The sequence below is a fragment of the Prunus mume genome, linkage group LG6, assembly GCF_029339155.1.
Source record: "Prunus mume cultivar Tortuosa linkage group LG6, ASM2933915v1, whole genome shotgun sequence".
NCBI lineage: Eukaryota > Viridiplantae > Streptophyta > Magnoliopsida > Rosales > Rosaceae > Prunus > Prunus mume.
The window spans coordinates 365,477-383,331 of record NC_142703.1 but is presented as its reverse complement, the minus strand read 5'-3'; the positions used below and the strand labels follow the sequence as shown (position 1 = coordinate 383,331).

The window sequence follows — 17,855 nt, the reverse complement described above, 5'->3', positions numbered from 1 at the left end:
AATTATGACTTCCTAATAACGACCCGACACATGGATGGAAGTCTTATAGAAGATGGAGTCCACTGAACGAGATCAACTCCAGAATTCTTGTATGGAAGTCTTATTCACAAGTGTCAAACAAAGAATTCTAAGTTGTGATAATGCAAATTAATCCTTAGACATGAAACATCACAGTTGTTTTGTGTATTGTTTCTCTTTGAGAGCACTATACGGTCGTATCAAAATGATGTGAGTGAAAGGTGTTCCTCAAGATTCTCAGCGTGTACGCAGAGACAGGTGAATGTACAAGGAGGAATCTCTGCTCTTAGTAAGAAGAGAGAATACTCTAAAGATATGATTCGTGAATCTTTGGCCAAAGTATTGGATGGAAATTGAAACAAGAAAATTTGCAATTTCATCAAATTGAATCATATAATCAAGAAATGTCATATTAGGGATTTTGACACAAGTTTACCATATCCCGAGAATATGACATAGAGTATTGAATTAGAGAATGATCAAATTGCATTGTAATTACAAACTGACTAGGTTCTCTAAATGAGTTATTTTTAGTTTGGGTAGCCATGACATACTGCTAGGTATCACTCATGGCTTATGGAAGCCCTGTAAGGACTAATTATAATTAGACTTCGCCAATATGGAGAATTGTATGGAGGGATACAATATTCACACTTGATTTAGAGCGAATCATTCATACCCACTACCTCGCTAATTAGAACCTATAAGATCGCACACAGAAAGGGAATCGATTAGGAAATTATGAAGAGAATGAATGATTTTGTGACTTTGTCAAAGTCAATCTGAAAGTCAAAGGTCAATCTCAAAAGTCAAAGGTCAAACGATTGACCCGACACTTGACACGGTCAACTAAGGATGACCCGGGACCAACACTCATTAGACAAGTGAGTGATTGAATTAGTCACGTTACTAGAGTAATTAAATTGATTAGATTAATTTAATTATTCAATTAAAGTTATGAAACTTTAATTAAAGGTTCCATATGACTTGGAAATTCAAAAGGGATTTGACCATATGGACTTAGGCACATATGTGACACATTATAGGATTAATGTGTTGGACCAAGATAGCAAAAGATGACACACAAAGGGGGGTGTGGCTACACCAGGGCTTGGGGGCAATTTTGTCACTCTTGTGACATTTTTGATCCTATAAGTGTGTAGCTATAGAATCCTATCATCCTAGGGTTTTTCAAGTTGGTGAAATTGGAAGAGAGAAAACATCAAGGTCTCTCTCCCTAACCCCTTGAATCTATCACACCAAGTGAAGGTGCTAGCACCACTCTTCACTTGTCTACTCATTCTCTCATCCCATTCAATCTGTGGTGAAGAGCTTTGGGGAGGTGCATATCTTTGTACCTATTTGGAGAACTACAAGGTGGAGAATCAACATCAAAGGAAGAGCCAACAACAAAGGGACCACTCCCTCTACTTGAACACCATTCTTGGTTTCAAGATTTGCTCCAAGGGTATGAACATCTTATCTTTCTCTCAAATAGGATTTAGAGAGTTCTTGGTGCACACTTTCATAAACTTATAAAGTTGGGATCAAATGAGACTTGCATGAATCCCTAGTTTATTTAATGCTTCCGCTCTTACTTTGATTTCATATTAGACATGGCATGCTAGGTGATTTATACTCTCAAAGTTTGGTTGTAGAGTTTTTAGAAATCTCTACACAATACAATTCCCACAATATTCCCATCAATAAGTCTTAATTACAGAGTGAGTAAAGGAAAATAGGTATGTTGTTCATGGGTTGAGATATTACGATTTTATTTAAAGGGAAAAGATGATCTTAAAATTCACTTATTGGTATTATTGAAAACAATTGAATGTTATCTGGTTCGTGATTATTGATCGTAGTGTTGGAGTTTTTTTTAAAATTTTTTTTTAAAATTTAACTAATTTATTTATTGTTTTGGCTGTTTTATTTTATTTATTGTGGGGGTTATAAATATTTAATTTTCAGGTTTTATTTCTACTTAATTTTCTAGTTTAATGTGGTGAATGTTACATGTTATTGGATGCCTATAAAAGGCTACACCTTCTTCACATTTGTACAACCACAACCCCATCAGAATATCACATACCACAATCTGATTCTCCTCTTCTACATTTTATATTTTCTCTACTTATATTATTAGTTTTGGCAACGGTTCTGTGACATGGATATCTATATCCGTTTATGAACGTGCTCATAGCGGATCTTGAGTACAAGGGGTCGTATTTTGGAGTTTTGTAGACCGCCAATACATGCACGTAGGGACTACAAAGGCTTTAGGACAATGTATTTGACGTGCTTTACTGTACTAAACTTACTTTCTTACTTATTATCTATTTTGTTTTTACTTACCTATTAATTTGTTTTCTTCAATTTCATTGTACTTTAAGCTTTCCAATTTGTTTATATGTTATTTATAATATAAAGTTTTTGTATTTGGCTTTATGGAAAAGGAAAAATATATTTTTCATAACAATCTAAAGCCTTTGTATGTTAAAGTTGTTTTCTTCCCGTACTCCTATTGCTTTAATACCTTTTAACTCTTTGACTAAAGCTTTTGCATTTGTATTGGATATTCAAAATGAAAATTACGATTTATTTTGAGTAGATGCACTTTAAAGCTTTCATGTTGTCTATGCAATTTCAATTACTTTAAATATTGTTGGTACATTTATATTTTTATAATTTGCTGCTAACGTTTGGGCAAACCTACAAACAAATTTATGTGGTATTATTATTATAGCTAACCGTTTTGGAAGAGATTTAAATCTTTAATTCCTCAAAGGCGACCAACAAATTAATTACAAAATCAATTTAAAGCTAGATATTTGGTGTGTCCGTTTTCTACAGCACAATTGTTTTTAAAATACATTTCAGAATCCTAGATATTTGGTGTGTCCGTTTTCTACTGTTTGTTTTAAATAGCTTAGTAATTATATGTTATTATCATATATTAGATTAGTTTTAGATATTTATCCTAAAATAAATAATATATATTCGTTTTTTTTTTGTCTACAAATTAACTATAAAAGAGAGAGAGAGAGAGAGAGAGAGAGAGAGAGAGAGAGAGTGGAGGAGATAATTTTCTTTTTTCGTTTTGTTTCTCTTGGGTGATAAAACTGGATTGGGTAAGGAAGAATGAGCTAGGCAGTTATATTTTTTGTCATGAGGACTGGGCTAAGTTACCTAGGCAAGGGAAAGTATTTTAAAGCTTCAATTGTGGACTTTCGTCCAAATTTTGTTGACTTCCAATGTCTTTGACTACAACAACAACGATTGTCCGTTCTTTTCAGTAGAACCACTTCATCTAATTCTTCTTTTTAGATGTCTGTAACACGTTTAACATCGGTATTTTCATTAATGTTGTAGTTTATTCATATCATAAAAATTAGACGTCTGTAACACGTTTAACATCGGTATTTTCATTAATGTTGTAGTTTATTCATATCATAAGCAGCAGTGTCTTTAGAAGAGCCACTTCACTTGTCCTGCATTATTATTCGATGTCTTTAAGATATTTCACATCAGTTTTTTTGGCCCATTCTAGTGTCTAATTGTTAAGGGCATCGTTTTATACATATTTTCGATGCCTTTTAACAAGATTTACTACACTAATTATATATTTCCTCATGTCTTAAGAGGTAAAAACAACAAGATAATGTTATACCTGATGCTTATTTACAGTTATAACTTCGCCACTTTACTAATGGTGATACCATATGTGTAATGCACTTAAGTCGAATCTAGGTTTGTGATGTCTCATATTTTTAAGGCATAAATTTGAAGAATTATATGTATTCATTTGTCCCAAATAGCATCAACTTTTTAAGGCATCAGTTTTAAGAATTATAGACAAATTAAAGCAAGCAATGTACCAAATGCATATTTTTGTTCCCCTGCAAGTAATCTCTTGTAATCCCAAATAAAAATAAAAATAAAAATAAAGTCATCGTATTTCAAAATACATCATTTATAGTCCAAACTTCAAATTGTCCCACATTAAAAAGCTGGAAAAGAAATAGCATATAGGCTACAACACCAACATTGAAAAGCTTACATGTCAGACTACAAGGAAAAATGCATTTGTCGACGGACACTTTCTTACAATATATGAACATTTGATTACTAAAATGACGTATACCTTTGGGTCTAACACATTGATCATTACCCTGAAAATAAAAAGACACCAAAATTATTTCATTGTCACTGTAGACACTACCAATTCATCAATGAACTGGTACTTGGCTAATAAAACCAAAGTTTGAATAGAACTTCATCCATAATTTTTGCTAGATAGGTGCAGAATTAACAACCACTACATAGAAACATACACCTGCACATCCTTAAAAGAGAACCACTCATTGGAAGACTTAACCAAAGGGAATAAGAAGAAAATCGCACACGCTTGAATGTTCTATAGAACCAAAAGGAACCAAACCAGATCATAAAAAATACGATAGAATAATGAAAGGGGAGATGTAAGATGTAAGGGAGGGAGAGAAAATGTATACACGATGATTCATAATCAGCGTGAACTTTTAGTATACGAAACACAACAGAAAATTACAGTTTTTTCAACACTTGGTAAAGCAACATTGTTTATCTGATACTAATAAGTTAGAGGGAGTTGGAATTTGATTAAGCCTAGAGCTCAAATGAACAAGCATAAAACAAAATCAAATGAGAGATAAAACTAAAAAGTAAAACAGAGGATTTGCTCTGCATTAGACTCTTCAGACTAAGTAAAACAGAAAACTTAAAAAATGAATATTAGAAGAAGCAAAGATACAATTGCAAATAAGCAAGCCAATTCCTGTTAACAACCAGTATATGAAAAGAACACAAATCTGTTAGCAAAGATAAATTTGTCAAAAGTCCACCACTTAACCAAATCCGTAAGGATAAAATACAAAACTGTTAGAAATTGTCAGCAACGAATAAAATTCACATGCATATCACCAAGACTGGGCAGGTTCGATTATGAGGTTCTTTTTTTCCTAACCTTCCAACAAACAGCCCCAACTTAGCCCCTGCGCAAACAAGAATTAAATGAAACACTTCCTCAACAAATTTAATCCACTCAATTATCAAATTAAATCAAACAAAACAAAAGCCTCATTCAAACATTACATATGACCAAATCACATATCTCATCTGAGTCTCCCTCACTCCCTTATCTAGATTATATACGGCCATGCCTCTACATCTAATTTCACATCTACACCTGATTTCCAATTAATTTAACATACCAAAACCAACAAAAGCAGAATATTTAAACATTTTTTACTTAACCTTTTTTTCCAGAACCAAACAAAACCCCCAACTTAATTGGATAGCACAATCCCCAAGCAAAGAACCTACAATCCACAACAAACCAAAATCAGAAAATTGGAAAAACCGAATTTGTAGGTCACCACCTCCAAGAATAAAAAACCAAGAGCTACTTCACTGGCAAGGAAAGTAACTGCACCTAAATAACAGTCTAAGAGGGAAGACACAGAATTGTCCAACTTCCATTATGAGATTTTTTTTTTTCCCTGACCTTTCAAGTAATTCCACATAGATTTTACTGTTATAACAACACAAAGATCTAATTTGAAGTTCTCATTATCATTTACAATAAGCAGCAGTTCTAGTTGATCCAAATTCAGTCGGTAAAATGAGTTAAGAAGGTGAACATAACCACACAAGACGCACACCAACAACAACATTCACCATTTTGTGGATTTACACTTTGTCGATAAAGCACTGCCGTCGAAGTAGGACTGGAAGGTCCTGATAACTTCCTCATATGTTGGCCTCTTGTAGTCCACTGCCTGTGATTAGTAACCACCCATATCTGATTATGTCCACAAAACACAATGATTCAATTAAATTAACCGGAAGGATTATTTTTCAGCACACCTGCTCAATAACTTCTTCAGGGCTCGCACATTTCCACTCTGCAAATTCTGGATCAGCTGCCCCATTGGCTAAGTTGATTTCACTCTCATCTTTTGTGAATCTCATAAGAAACCTGTCAAGTGCCCAAATTCATTGTTAAGCAGCAGCAGCAGAAACTTTTGCATCTCTTATTTCCATCCATTCGGAGAAAAATTACAGATCTATATAAGCAAAGGAAGCACATTAATTTTCCACCGAGAGAAGAAGCCTGATGTAACTGAATATACATGGTAAGCAAGCTCAATATCAATTCTATAATTCAGTTGAACCATACAAAGACATTTCATTTTCATGTCCCATAAGTCCCCAGATGGCTCAAAGCACTTGTGGTTATGCCCCAGGCACCAGAGTGAGCCACTAAACATGTCAGGAGTTCGTAGAAAAACAGAATATACACATCCTCAATAACATGATCATATAAGGAGAAACAGCAGAGTACATGCAATGACAATCACATTAATAAAGATCTGCAATTACAATGAGGAAATTGTCTCTTAATGTGCTGAGAATACAACATTACATACTTGCAAGCTTAAGAAGGCAGGTCTTAGAAGAATGGATATTGTTTTTAATTCATGAAGTGTGTGCATGTGAAGGAAGAAGGACATGCCATTTTTGTGCTTGCCCTTGCCATTCACCTCCCAAGAGACGATTTACTTTGGTCTTCACAGCAGGCGGAAAGTCATATGTCAACCAATTCGGAACTTGTCAATACACACAACCTCAGTCTTAAGCGTGGAAGATTGACTGCTATGAAAATTCAGCTGCTCAGCATAGTTATGAAGCATGCAGCATATTTTGACTATAATTTAGAAGTTTTGAACTCCATCCAAGCCATTACTTCATGATACACTGGAGTTTTACAAATTCAGTATTTTCATAGTGGTGATTATGGGATTTTAGCCAGATTTCCAAACTAACCTCAGCAATAATTTCAGCAGATTCTATCCCAGTCTCTTCTAGCGCCGTTCCGCTCGGATCTGGGTTGTGGCGCTTGAAAGAGAGAGGGGGTTGTCTTAGATCTGGGTTGTGGCTCTCGAAAAATAGAAGAAGAGCGAAAGAGATATATTAAAGGAAGAAGTCGCAGTGGATATTGCTAGTGAAAGAAGAGAGCGTCGAGTACCGAGATATGAGAGAGAGAGAGTGAGAGTTAGGGCAAAACATAAGGAAGGAGGCGAGCGTGAATATGAGAGAAGGGGAAACGATATCAGTTGGCCAAATTTTCATCCTGAAAACGAGGCGCTAAAAATCCCACAAAAAAAAAAATTACGACGCGTGTTTTTTTGTTGAACAGTAGTTAGCGTGTTTTGTAAAAGGCAACGGAGAAGAAGCGCTAAATAAAAATATATTTAATAGGCATCATTATTTTACGTTGCTGATGCTAAAACCTTGTAATACGCATCAGCATCACCATTACATTGTTCTTTAGGTACCTATGACCCTGTTTTTTTTTTCGTCTGATGGCTAATACCAGAATAACATCCTCTATTTAATTTCCCGATGCTTATGCAGTGTAGTCTATTAGCAAATTTGTAGTAGTGGTAATATCAAATTCGCGTATCCGTTAGTAATTGACCGTATTCGCTGAATTGAATATGTATTTGACACGTATCGTATTTCACAACAGATTCGATATGTAATACTGAACCTCAAACAGCGTATCCATGCTTCTTAGGTTTATTCACTTTTACATTGCAAGTTTACTTTTTTCTTCTTGGGTTCGATCAGGTTTCCTAGATTATTCACTTTTGCATTGCAAGTTTCCTTTTTTCTTCTTAAGTTCAATCAGGTTTCCCAGTTTATTCAAGCTTCCCAGAAAGATTAAATTTTGAAAACTATATAAGGCACCAAGCGAGACTTTTCACGGGCATAGTAGCCTACAAAGACGGAATAGCATTGAGGTATAATTTTCTTGTTCTTTCTTTTTCAATATGTTCACTCTTCTAATTATATCTAATTAAACTCGTGAGTTAGGGTTGAGGGGATTAAAATTAAATTTATTATTTTTAATTTATTAATACCCATGATCATGTTTTGAATGTTTATGATAATTACTTTCACGTGATTAATGAAATTTTAAAATTTTCACCAAAAAGGGTTTATAAGTAATTTTATTTGACATTTTCTCTTTCAATAAATTTGGATTCATAGAATACTTAAGGTCTATTTGGTATTTGATTTTAGCCCAATTTTATATTTTAAGTCCAAAAGCCCAAAAAACGAGTTTGGTAGGCCATTTTTAAAACCTCAAACCCAAAACAAACTAAAAAGACCCGTATAGTTTGGTAAGCCATTTTTCTTGAATTTTTTTCTCGCGTCATTCGCAGCTGCTGGTTCGCTCGAGCTCGCAAGAAGCTTGAAACTCTCTTGCTCCCTCTCTCTCCATCCCTCTCCTCGTCCTTCTCTCTCTTCGTCCCTCTCTCTCATCATTTCAAACCCTAGAAATTGGGGATTTTTCAAATATCAAAGGTCAGTTTACTTTTTCTATTCTTTTTGGATAGCTGGGTTTTGTTTGTTGGTAATGTTTGTTTTTATTTAAATTTGATAATGGGTTTCTTTTAATTCCCTTGTTCCTGTTTTGTGACCTTATTGTTTAAGAAACTCAAGTTTTATGGCTGGCATAGATCTATTATTGCCAATTTGTGATTAATTCATAGTTGGTGTTTAGCTTTACAAGTTTTCTGCTTTAAGGAAGAGTTTAGTGAAGGAGTTACTGAGAAAGCTAAATTTTTTGGATGAACTTCCTATTGCTGATTCTGATTCTGCAATTCTGAGAAAGAGTGAATGATAGTCAAAATTGACACCTAAGAAAACAAACCTAGAAAGAATCCTTAAGAGCATCTCCATGCCACTGGTCATACCAAAACATTCTCATTTCCCTCCCCTTCCTTTAAAACTGAGAACTGAGACCTATTTCTACTATCTTTGTATAAATCCCACCCATAATAACATCGAATAGGATAAGTAGTCCCAATAGATGAAGGTTGAAAAGCTCATATGAGAATTTTTATGGCACGGCCAAGGAGAAGGGAAATAAGTGCAGTTGGTGAAGTGTGAGTTAGTGTCAAAATCTAGGGGTAACGTAGGTTTGGTGGTTGAAATTTTGGTTAAGAGGAATGTGGAGCCATCTCTCTCCAATATGTTCCAGCCTAAGTGCTTAGTTCAACTTTCAATATGTAAAACTGATTTTAACTAAAAACATACAAAATACCTTAATTCATTTGGATTAGTTAGGTTGCACAATTTGTGGGATTTTATTCCCTTTTATTCATGAAAGTTCATAAGATCGTTAAAACTGAGGTTCAGAGATATATTTCATTGGCATATGTTGTGCAATGTAGTTTCGTAAACTATATTGTGTTTTAAAACTAAAGCTCCCTAATTTCATATTGGTGAAATTCATTGGGAGAAAACAGATGCAAGTAGCCGATTCACCCACTATCTCACGTGCGACACCTCCTCTCTCTCTCTCTCTCCCTCTCTCTCTCGGGTTAGGGTTCGTAACGGTTACTTATTTTTCTGGGTTCAATCGCCGCACGACCGCATCTCTCTGGTACTCCGTCTCTTTCATCTCTCCGGTGCCGTCGTCATCGTCTCTTCGAATCCGTCTATCTGTTTCAGTGAAAGATTCCAAGCCATTGGTCCGGGGTCACACCGGCTGGAGGCTCTCATCTCTGCGACACCGTCTCACTCTCTCTTATCTTTGGCTCGCTACTTTGGATAATTTTGTTGATGTTATTTGATGTGGGTTTTCTGCAAGTGAAATTGGGTCAATTCTCTGCTCTGTGTCATCTTCTTTTGCTGATTCTTAGTCTACTTCTAAATTTTCTTTTGGTGCATCATCCCCAATTTCTTTGTCTGATTGCTCACCCTCGTTAGTAACCTGTAGAAAAAAGATGTGTAAGAAACAAACTGATTCTCCATACAAACGGTAAACATCTAATATATAATTTAATGATTCATCATTGTTGGATTGAGTTCACGTCATGGCCCTTTGATATTTTCTTCTTTTGGTGCTTTTTGTTCCAATTCCATCTTTTCTTTTGATAGATGATCCTTAATTCTAGTTTCCTTCCTTTTATTGTTCACTCTTTCTAGTTTCCTGCCCCCAAAAAAAGAAAGTGTAAAAGACAGCAAATTCATTTGCTATAGCATTCATTACTTTCAAATTCATTTGTTATAGCATTCATTAGTTTTCCCTTCCTTTGATTGTTCACCCTTTCTAGTTTTCTGTGAAAAACCGAGAGCTACTTTACTGGCAAGGAAAATAACTGCGGGAAGACACAGAATTGTCCAACTTCGATTATGAGATTTTTTTTTTCTGACCTTTCAAGTAATTCCACATAGATTTTATTTTTCCTGACCTTTAGGTATAAGCTAGCTGCGGAGTTGTCTTTATATTTTATATATTAGCTAGCTGCAGGGTCATGGTCCCATAGATTAACTGGCCAGTATAGCAATTATTTTTCTTTCCTTTAGTATTGGTGTCTGAGTGTAGTACCACTTAATTGGACAATGGGATTTAGCTGATGGAGTATCATCCTTCAATGTTGGTTTGATTGTTTTGGAAATCCTTTTCGAGCTCATCCAGCCACTTTTTTTTTCTTTTTTAACAAACCATTTTGGCTTTATGTGATGATCACTGGTAGCTTGAATTTTATGCAAGGTAGTTCAATTAGCTTCAAGGGTAAATTTTTGTTAATTTGAAATGGTTTTTTTATCATCATCTAGGGCATATATAGTTAAGAACTGTAGAGAATAATAACTGTTCTGGAATTGAGATGAAGAGCCTAATTACTAATTTCAGATAATTCATATACTACACGAGAGACATGTGACCTTAAGCCTGATTCTATTCATTGTACATGTTATAACTGTATAAAGTGGATGTGTTGATTACAATATTACTTTGAACCATTTGGTTTTATGTTGAGACTTTTATCTTGGATATTTGGTGCTTCCTGTGATATCTTATTATGTTACTGTTTTGAGTTAACTCAGAAAAATAATATTTTTGTTTAATGATGAGTAGTGAAACTATATGCTATTTTGAGTTTGAAGACTAATTTGGACTCAAGCCCTCCAAAAATATAGTGTCTAACAGAATTGTTTTTTTATTTTTCTTTTTTGCAATAGGGTGTTTGAATTACTTGCTTAAGAGGCTATATTTGCTTAAGCGGTATGGATAGCTAAAAATCTGGCTTCTGCCTTTTTTTTGTTTTTGACTTGTGTTGTGGGTTTACTGTGTCTAACTGATTTTTTTTTTTTTTTTTTAATTTAAATTTTATAAATTTTGTTTGCAATAGGTTATTTGAAATACTTGCTTAAGAGGCTATATCTTTGAAGTTTAAACAACGCCTTCATTTATCTCATTCAGGATTTGTAGCAAAGCAACAGCAAGCCCAAAGAGCAAAATCTGAAGCTTTCGATTTTAATGGAGGTTAAGGTGCTTTCATTTGCCGCTGAGAGCCCTCCTCTCCCGGTGCTCGTGGTGGCCAAGCTCGCTGGCATTTCTCTCTCTAACGACAAATCTCTACTTGTTGATTGTCCTCATCTCTTGCACTTCTCCAATGGGTAAATCCTAATCCCCATTTTTGTTGTGCTATTGATTTATTTGTATTCGTCTCTGTTTTCATGTTGGATTAAATGCGTTTGTTCTTCTTTCGTTTTAGGTTGAAATTGCATGGAAATTTTGCGCTTCTTCGATATATCGGTCCAATTGCTAACTTGTATGGTGAGAATGCAATTCAAGCTGCCCAGATTGATGAGTGGCTTGAGTGTGCACCTGTGCTTTCACAGGGTTCTGCATTTGAGAATGCATGCAAATATTTGGATGACTATTTGGGAAGCCGTAGTTTTTTCGTTGATCACTCCTTTTCCATTGCCGATATATTAATCTGGTCAAGTCTATTAGGTATGGCGTTGCTTCTCTCACTCTCGTTTCCTTTTGTTTTTATCATTATTTTGCATGGTTATGCAAAGCATTAGAAATTGAAGGATAAGGTCCTAAACTAAGGACTATTCTTGTGTAAACATTTCTATAACATAAATGGAAGTGCTTTTTGGAGATGCTTAATTAACGCTCTATGCATTGGCAGAAAGTTGGCAAAGATGGGAAAGTTTGAGAAAGTCGAAAACGTACCGCAACCTTTCTCGGTGGTTCAATTCACTATTAGCGGAATACGGTGGTGCCCTGAATGAAGTCATCGCTACCTTCGTTGGCAAGAGAGGTTTGGGAAAGCCAGCAACAACAAAATCAAAAGGCACTCAAGCCAATCAGGAATCAATGAGTGTAAATGGAGATGTGTATGAGAAAGGTAAAGCAGGAAGCAGACCAACATTTGAAGTAGACCTTCCAGAAGCTGAGGTTGGAAAGGTTCGATTGAGATTTGCGCCAGAACCCAGTGGATTTCTTCACATTGGGCACTCAAAAGCAGCTTTGTTGAATCAGTATTTTGCTCAAAGGTATCAGGGTCAGCTTATTGTGCGATTTGATGATACAAATCCTGCTAAAGAAAGCAATGAGTTCGTGGACAATCTTCTCAAGGATATTGAGACTTTGGGTATCAAGTATGAAACAGTTACCTATGCTTCAGATTACTTCCCTCGGTTGATGGAAATGGTTGAGAATTTGATTTGCCAGGGCAAAGCATATGTTGATGACACACCACGTGAGGAGATGCAGAAGGAAAGGATGGATGGCATTGAATCCAAATGTAGAAACAACAATGTAGAGGAGAATCTAAAACTATGGAAGGAAATGATTGCTGGTTCTGATAGGGGTCTGCAGTGTTGTGTCCGTGGGAAGCTGGATATGCAGGATCCAAATAAATCTCTTCGTGATCCAGTTTATTATCGTTGCAATCCAATGCCACATCATAGGATCGGATCCAAGTACAAGATATACCCGACTTATGATTTTGCTTGCCCATTTGTTGATTCTATAGAAGGCATTACTCATGCACTCCGATCCAGTGAGTATCACGACCGCAATGCTCAGTACCATCGAGTTCAAGAGGATATGGGACTGCGAAAAGTGCACATCTATGAATTCAGTAGGTTGAACATGGTTTATACAGTTCTCAGCAAGCGCAAGCTTTTGTGGTTCGTTCAAAATAAGAAGGTTAATGGATGGGATGATCCTCGTTTTCCAACTGTTCAAGGAATTGTGCGCAGAGGTCTTAAAGTTGAAGCTTTAATACAATTCATTCTTGAGCAGGTAAGACAATATTGTGTTGTAGATGCACAAAAGTAGTTATGATCTATGCCTATAACATATAATGTCTTCCCGCTGCTTATTATGTCCTTACACCAATTGTTTTTCCTTGGCACTAATAGTTTATTTGTTGCGATGTCCACTATTTTGAATGTTTTAATTTTTAATTGACTTTTATACTCTTAATGTTTTAGGGAGCTTCAAAGAATCTGAATCTCATGGAATGGGACAAACTTTGGACAATTAATAAGAAGATAATTGATCCAGTATGCCCAAGACACACCGCCGTTATTGAAGAGCGGCGGGTGTTGTTGACGCTGACCAATGGGCCTGAGAAGCCATTCGTTCGCATCATTCCGAGGCACAAGAAGTACGAAGGTGCTGGGGCGAAGGCGACTACATACACAAGGACAATATGGCTAGACCTTGTAGATGCAGAGTCCATCAAGGTAGATGAGGAAGTGACCTTGATGGACTGGGGGAATGCCATTGTCGAAGGGATTGAGAAAGACGAAGATGGAAACCTCAAACTCATAGGGGTTTTGAATCTTGAGGGGTCCTTCAAGACGACGAAATTGAAGCTTACGTGGCTACCTCAAATAGATGAACTACCTAAGCTCTCACTGATGGAGTTCAATTATTTGATAACAAAGAAGAAGGTATGTCCCCCAGGTGTTAAGTTATCACACCTTAGCATAGCATATTACTTATTAATACATTGAACTTGAATTTATTGAAAAGTGATTGGTATGTGATTATTTAACTTACGATTGCAGCTTGAAGGAGAGGATTTCCTTGATGTGCTTAACGCATGTACAGAAAAGCAGACTGCGGCCTTGGGTGATTGCAACATGCGAAATCTCAAGCGAGGAGATATCTTGCAGCTTGAGAGGAAAGGATATTTCCGATGTGATGTTCCCTACGTCAGGCCTTCAAAGCCTATAGTTCTCTTTGCAATCCCCGACGGCAGGCAGCATACTGGGTTTAATTGATAAGGAAGAGTTCATAGAAATTCAACTCATGGAAGGAGAGGGATTTGACTACCGAGCAGAAAAGCTACGAGGTACCTCATCGTATAATTCACCATTCACAAATAAGTGAATTACTTTCGTTAATTACTTCATATAATTGGGTACTCTTCATGCTGGCTTCTAATACACATGATTGTTACATGCATCAACTTCTTTCAATTTTCAAACAACATTATCAAATTCTGAGAGTACTCTCCATCAATCATTCATATCTATAGAAATAAATTTCCACAAGAAATGTTTCACAAACCACATTTAGGCGATTATACAATGTAAACAACTGATTTTTGAGTTAAAAGTTCATTAATTTTTCTCATTAGTGTTTCTTAGCGTCTGTGAAATGAGTTGTCCTCCTTTTGGTTTTCCGCAGACCAATATAAGTTGTTACAATTAAAAACACATGATTATAATGGCATGTTTGGAAATGACAAATATGGTCCATAATTCACCAAGGAAATAGGACAGTCCATGCGGTCTTAAATAATTATGAATATCAATGCAAGTCAGTAGTTAATTGCCAAGTTGACCCTCCAACACTCAATAGAATGGATAAGTTGACCCTTCAGGAGGAACACAAAAAGAGTCAAAACAAAACATATTCAGCAGAAAAGAAATCAGTCCCTGTAATTGAAAAATGAGTTGATCATTTTGAGTGCTTTTGGATAAGATATGAAAAGGGATATAACATTTAAGGGCTTGAAAACCCGCAAAGTTTCAACAATCTATGTGGCTGAACTTGCATGAATCTGCATTTGTTTGGGGATGAACCATGCATTTAATCCTAAATTTCAATATAAGCAATTTTGGTACTGTTTGCTATATACGGTTTAATGATTCATCATTGTTGGATTGAGTTCATGTCATACCCTTTTGATATTTTCTTCTTTTGGTGCTTTTTGTTCCAATTCCAACTTTTCTTTTGGTATATGATCTTTAATCCTGGTTTTCCCTCCCTTTGATTGTTCACCCTTTCTAGTTTCCTGCAAAAATTAAAAAATAAAATAAGTGTAAAACACTGAGCAAATTCATTAAATGAATCTTGCTTGATACTTGTGTATGTGTAAGAAGATATTGACAAAATGGATCAGGGCTTACTCTGAAGTTAGAAATAGCGGTTACAGTCTGCTGCTGCACCTGTTCCCCTTGCCGCTGTTTGGATGAGCCTGCTAGATTAGTGTCATGGTGGATGCCAACAGATTCATTTATGAGTGCTGCATATAACCCTGTTTTTACTAGTTGTTAAATGTTGTGAGATGGGAATATGAGCTTTGCTTTTTGAGAAGGGGATGTGTAGCATATGTGGTTTCTGTGTAAGTTATTTAGTAATAATATCTTTCAGAATCAGAAATTTAGTGCTAATGTCTTTCATAATTCATTGCTTCAATTGGTCACTCATTGGTGTAATTGTAATGTGGCGACTGTTTGTTTTGGTCTCTGTACATTTTCCGTTTGCTTTGGTACTTTATTGCTTCAGCTGGGCACTTCATATTTGTCTGTGACGTTATGGTAGATTGGGTCATTGAAAGTTTCTTGTTTTTTGGTTAATTCATCAATATCTTATATTTTGGTAATCAACGAAATTTTTTGGCAGATTGGAGCAACCGGTCAGCTAATTGGAGATCATGGCTTTTGAGGAGAACTAGGAAATTAGTTTACTTCTACTTGTTACTATAAGGTCCAAACATTAGTATTTTGTAAGGAGAAATGAGACGTGTATTTTATTTATGAAGCCTTATATTTTTACATTAATGTATTACACTTGATATTATTTTTGATGTCATTGTTATTATAAAATGAAAATTTCATACATATTTACATTGGATATTTTTTGTACTGATTTAGTAACAAATAGAACATTGCGCAAGTTAGGGAAGAGATTCCAACCAAAAAAAAAAAAAAGTTAGGGAAGAGATGTATGGCATTGTTAGAGTGCTATGAGTGGTGGTGCTATTAGAAAATAGCCTTTCAACTTACTCTCGCATAGTTGAGTTTGAGAAATTCTATGAATTTTTTTAGTTCAACATTATATTTTACAGCTTCAAAAACGAAGAAAATGTCACAAGAAGTTTGTAGTATTTTTCGGTTTCTATTTTAGATTCTCTATTAGTTTTGGGTGCGCAGGATGTTCTTCTCAACCATCTGATCTTCCAACTCTATTTCCTTATTGGCATGGGTGCCAAATACTTGAGCTGGAAACTCACAGGCATACCTGAGAGGGAAAGGAAACAAATCTTGGAGTTGTATATATTATGACATACTACCAAACCCGAATGTCTCTTTCTTTTTTTGAGGTTGAACAGAATCAGGACTGGCAACCTCATCATCTCCCTAATTAACTACTACTGCCATAACAAGAGATGCAATGGAATCCAGTCTTCATATATTGTGAATGGCAACTATATGTGGGGCTCTTAGGGTTGAACCGCACAATGTGAGATCAAATGGAAGCTTCTCATATTCTTGAAGCACCTTCACCTGATTTGCACAACAACAGTCAACAATCATTCTCACCTTATTCTTCATAGGGATATTCTCTGGTGGGAACTTCTTTTTGCAAACCTCTATATGAGAACACCGTTGGATCAAATCCAACGGCTGCTAAGAAGCAATTGTAACTGAAAGTGTCTAAAACTGTTCCACTGGAACGATGCCTCCTCCCTCCAAAACGGATGTATTGTGCTCTTGAAGACCACAATATCTCCCTCCAAAAAAAGTTGTTCTCTCTCTCTCTCTCTCTCTCTCTCTCTCTCTCTCTCTGTATGTCTCTGTCTGTCTGTCTCAGTCTCTCTCTCTCGTAGGTGTAGCATTTATATTCACTGACGGGTTCATAGATTATTTCGTTGCAGACTCCATTATTTAATAATGTTGCATAGTCTATTTGATATTTGTGGAAAATTTGAAGATCAAAATCACTTATGAGGTAATTAATATCCTGGAGGAATTGTTTTTACCAAATATATTTGCATAATTTACGTTATTTTGGATGTCGGTTGTTTGATATTTCACTAGAGACTCCAAAAGGCTTCGTACATATAGCACTTGTATTCAGTAATGGTTCATAGCTTATTTCGTTTCATACTTCATTATTTACTAATGTTTGATAGTCTATTTGATATTTGGGGAAAATTTGAAGATCAAAATCACTTACGAGGTAACTGATATCCAGTAATTGTTAATTTGAGTATACTGGAGGAAATGTTTTGACCAAGTATATGGACATAATTTCGCTGGTTTGGATGTAGGTTGTTTAAGGTTTCACTAGAGACTCAAAACGGCTTCGTAGGTGAAGCACATGCATTCACTAATGGTTCATAGCTTATTTCGTTTTAGACTCGATTATTTACTAATGGTTTGATAGCTTATTTCAGTGTTTATAGTATTGCGGTTAATATACATTTGAATGCTTTTTGAACGCATGTGGCAATATTATTATGATGATGATATGATTTTCAAGGTTAAATTGCAAGAATTGTGGAAAATGGAGTCTGAAGCAGAGGTGAAACCGGAAGTTAGTGTGGAGTTCAAACCAAAACTAGGACTTGAATTTGATTCTCTTGAGGATTCGTCGAAGATGTATAATCGGTAAGCACTAAAAGTAGGATAATATTCACTGAGAAACTCTTTTGTATCATGGCATCATTGTA

General features: G+C 35.6%; 2 protein-coding genes across 9 annotated transcripts; one reads left to right on the top strand and one right to left on the bottom strand.

Annotated features, from left to right (window-relative positions):
• Positions 1 to 4,791: 4,791 nt before the first annotated feature.
• LOC148915740 (nudix hydrolase 25-like) lies at positions 4,792 to 7,186 on the bottom strand. Of its 8 annotated transcripts, none has more exons than XM_089055451.1 (6): positions 6,886 to 7,186; positions 6,603 to 6,714; positions 5,926 to 6,037; positions 5,737 to 5,837; positions 5,314 to 5,378; positions 4,792 to 5,051 (listed from the first exon to the last, which is right to left on the bottom strand). In XM_089055451.1, the coding sequence occupies exons 3-6, from the start codon at positions 6,028 to 6,030 to the stop codon at positions 4,966 to 4,968; spliced, it is 357 nt and encodes a 118-aa protein (XP_088911577.1). In that variant the 5' UTR covers positions 6,031 to 6,037; positions 6,603 to 6,714; positions 6,886 to 7,186; the 3' UTR covers positions 4,792 to 4,965. The 8 variants fall into 8 exon arrangements, 7 of the variants coding, with proteins under 7 accessions (XP_088911577.1, XP_088911575.1, XP_088911572.1 ...); XM_089055449.1 differs by having other exon boundaries at positions 6,603 to 6,711; positions 6,886 to 7,185; XM_089055446.1 differs by having other exon boundaries at positions 6,575 to 6,714; positions 6,886 to 7,184.
• A 1,048-nt stretch (positions 7,187 to 8,234) lies between these two features.
• On the top strand, positions 8,235 to 16,033 carry LOC103336181 (glutamate--tRNA ligase, cytoplasmic-like). The gene is made up of 7 exons (XM_089054891.1): positions 8,235 to 8,433; positions 11,342 to 11,538; positions 11,637 to 11,878; positions 12,063 to 13,183; positions 13,375 to 13,839; positions 13,957 to 14,243; positions 15,803 to 16,033. The coding sequence occupies exons 2-6, from the start codon at positions 11,399 to 11,401 to the stop codon at positions 14,170 to 14,172; spliced, it is 2,184 nt and encodes a 727-aa protein (XP_088911017.1). The 5' UTR covers positions 8,235 to 8,433; positions 11,342 to 11,398; the 3' UTR covers positions 14,173 to 14,243; positions 15,803 to 16,033.
• Positions 16,034 to 17,855: the final 1,822 nt, after the last annotated feature.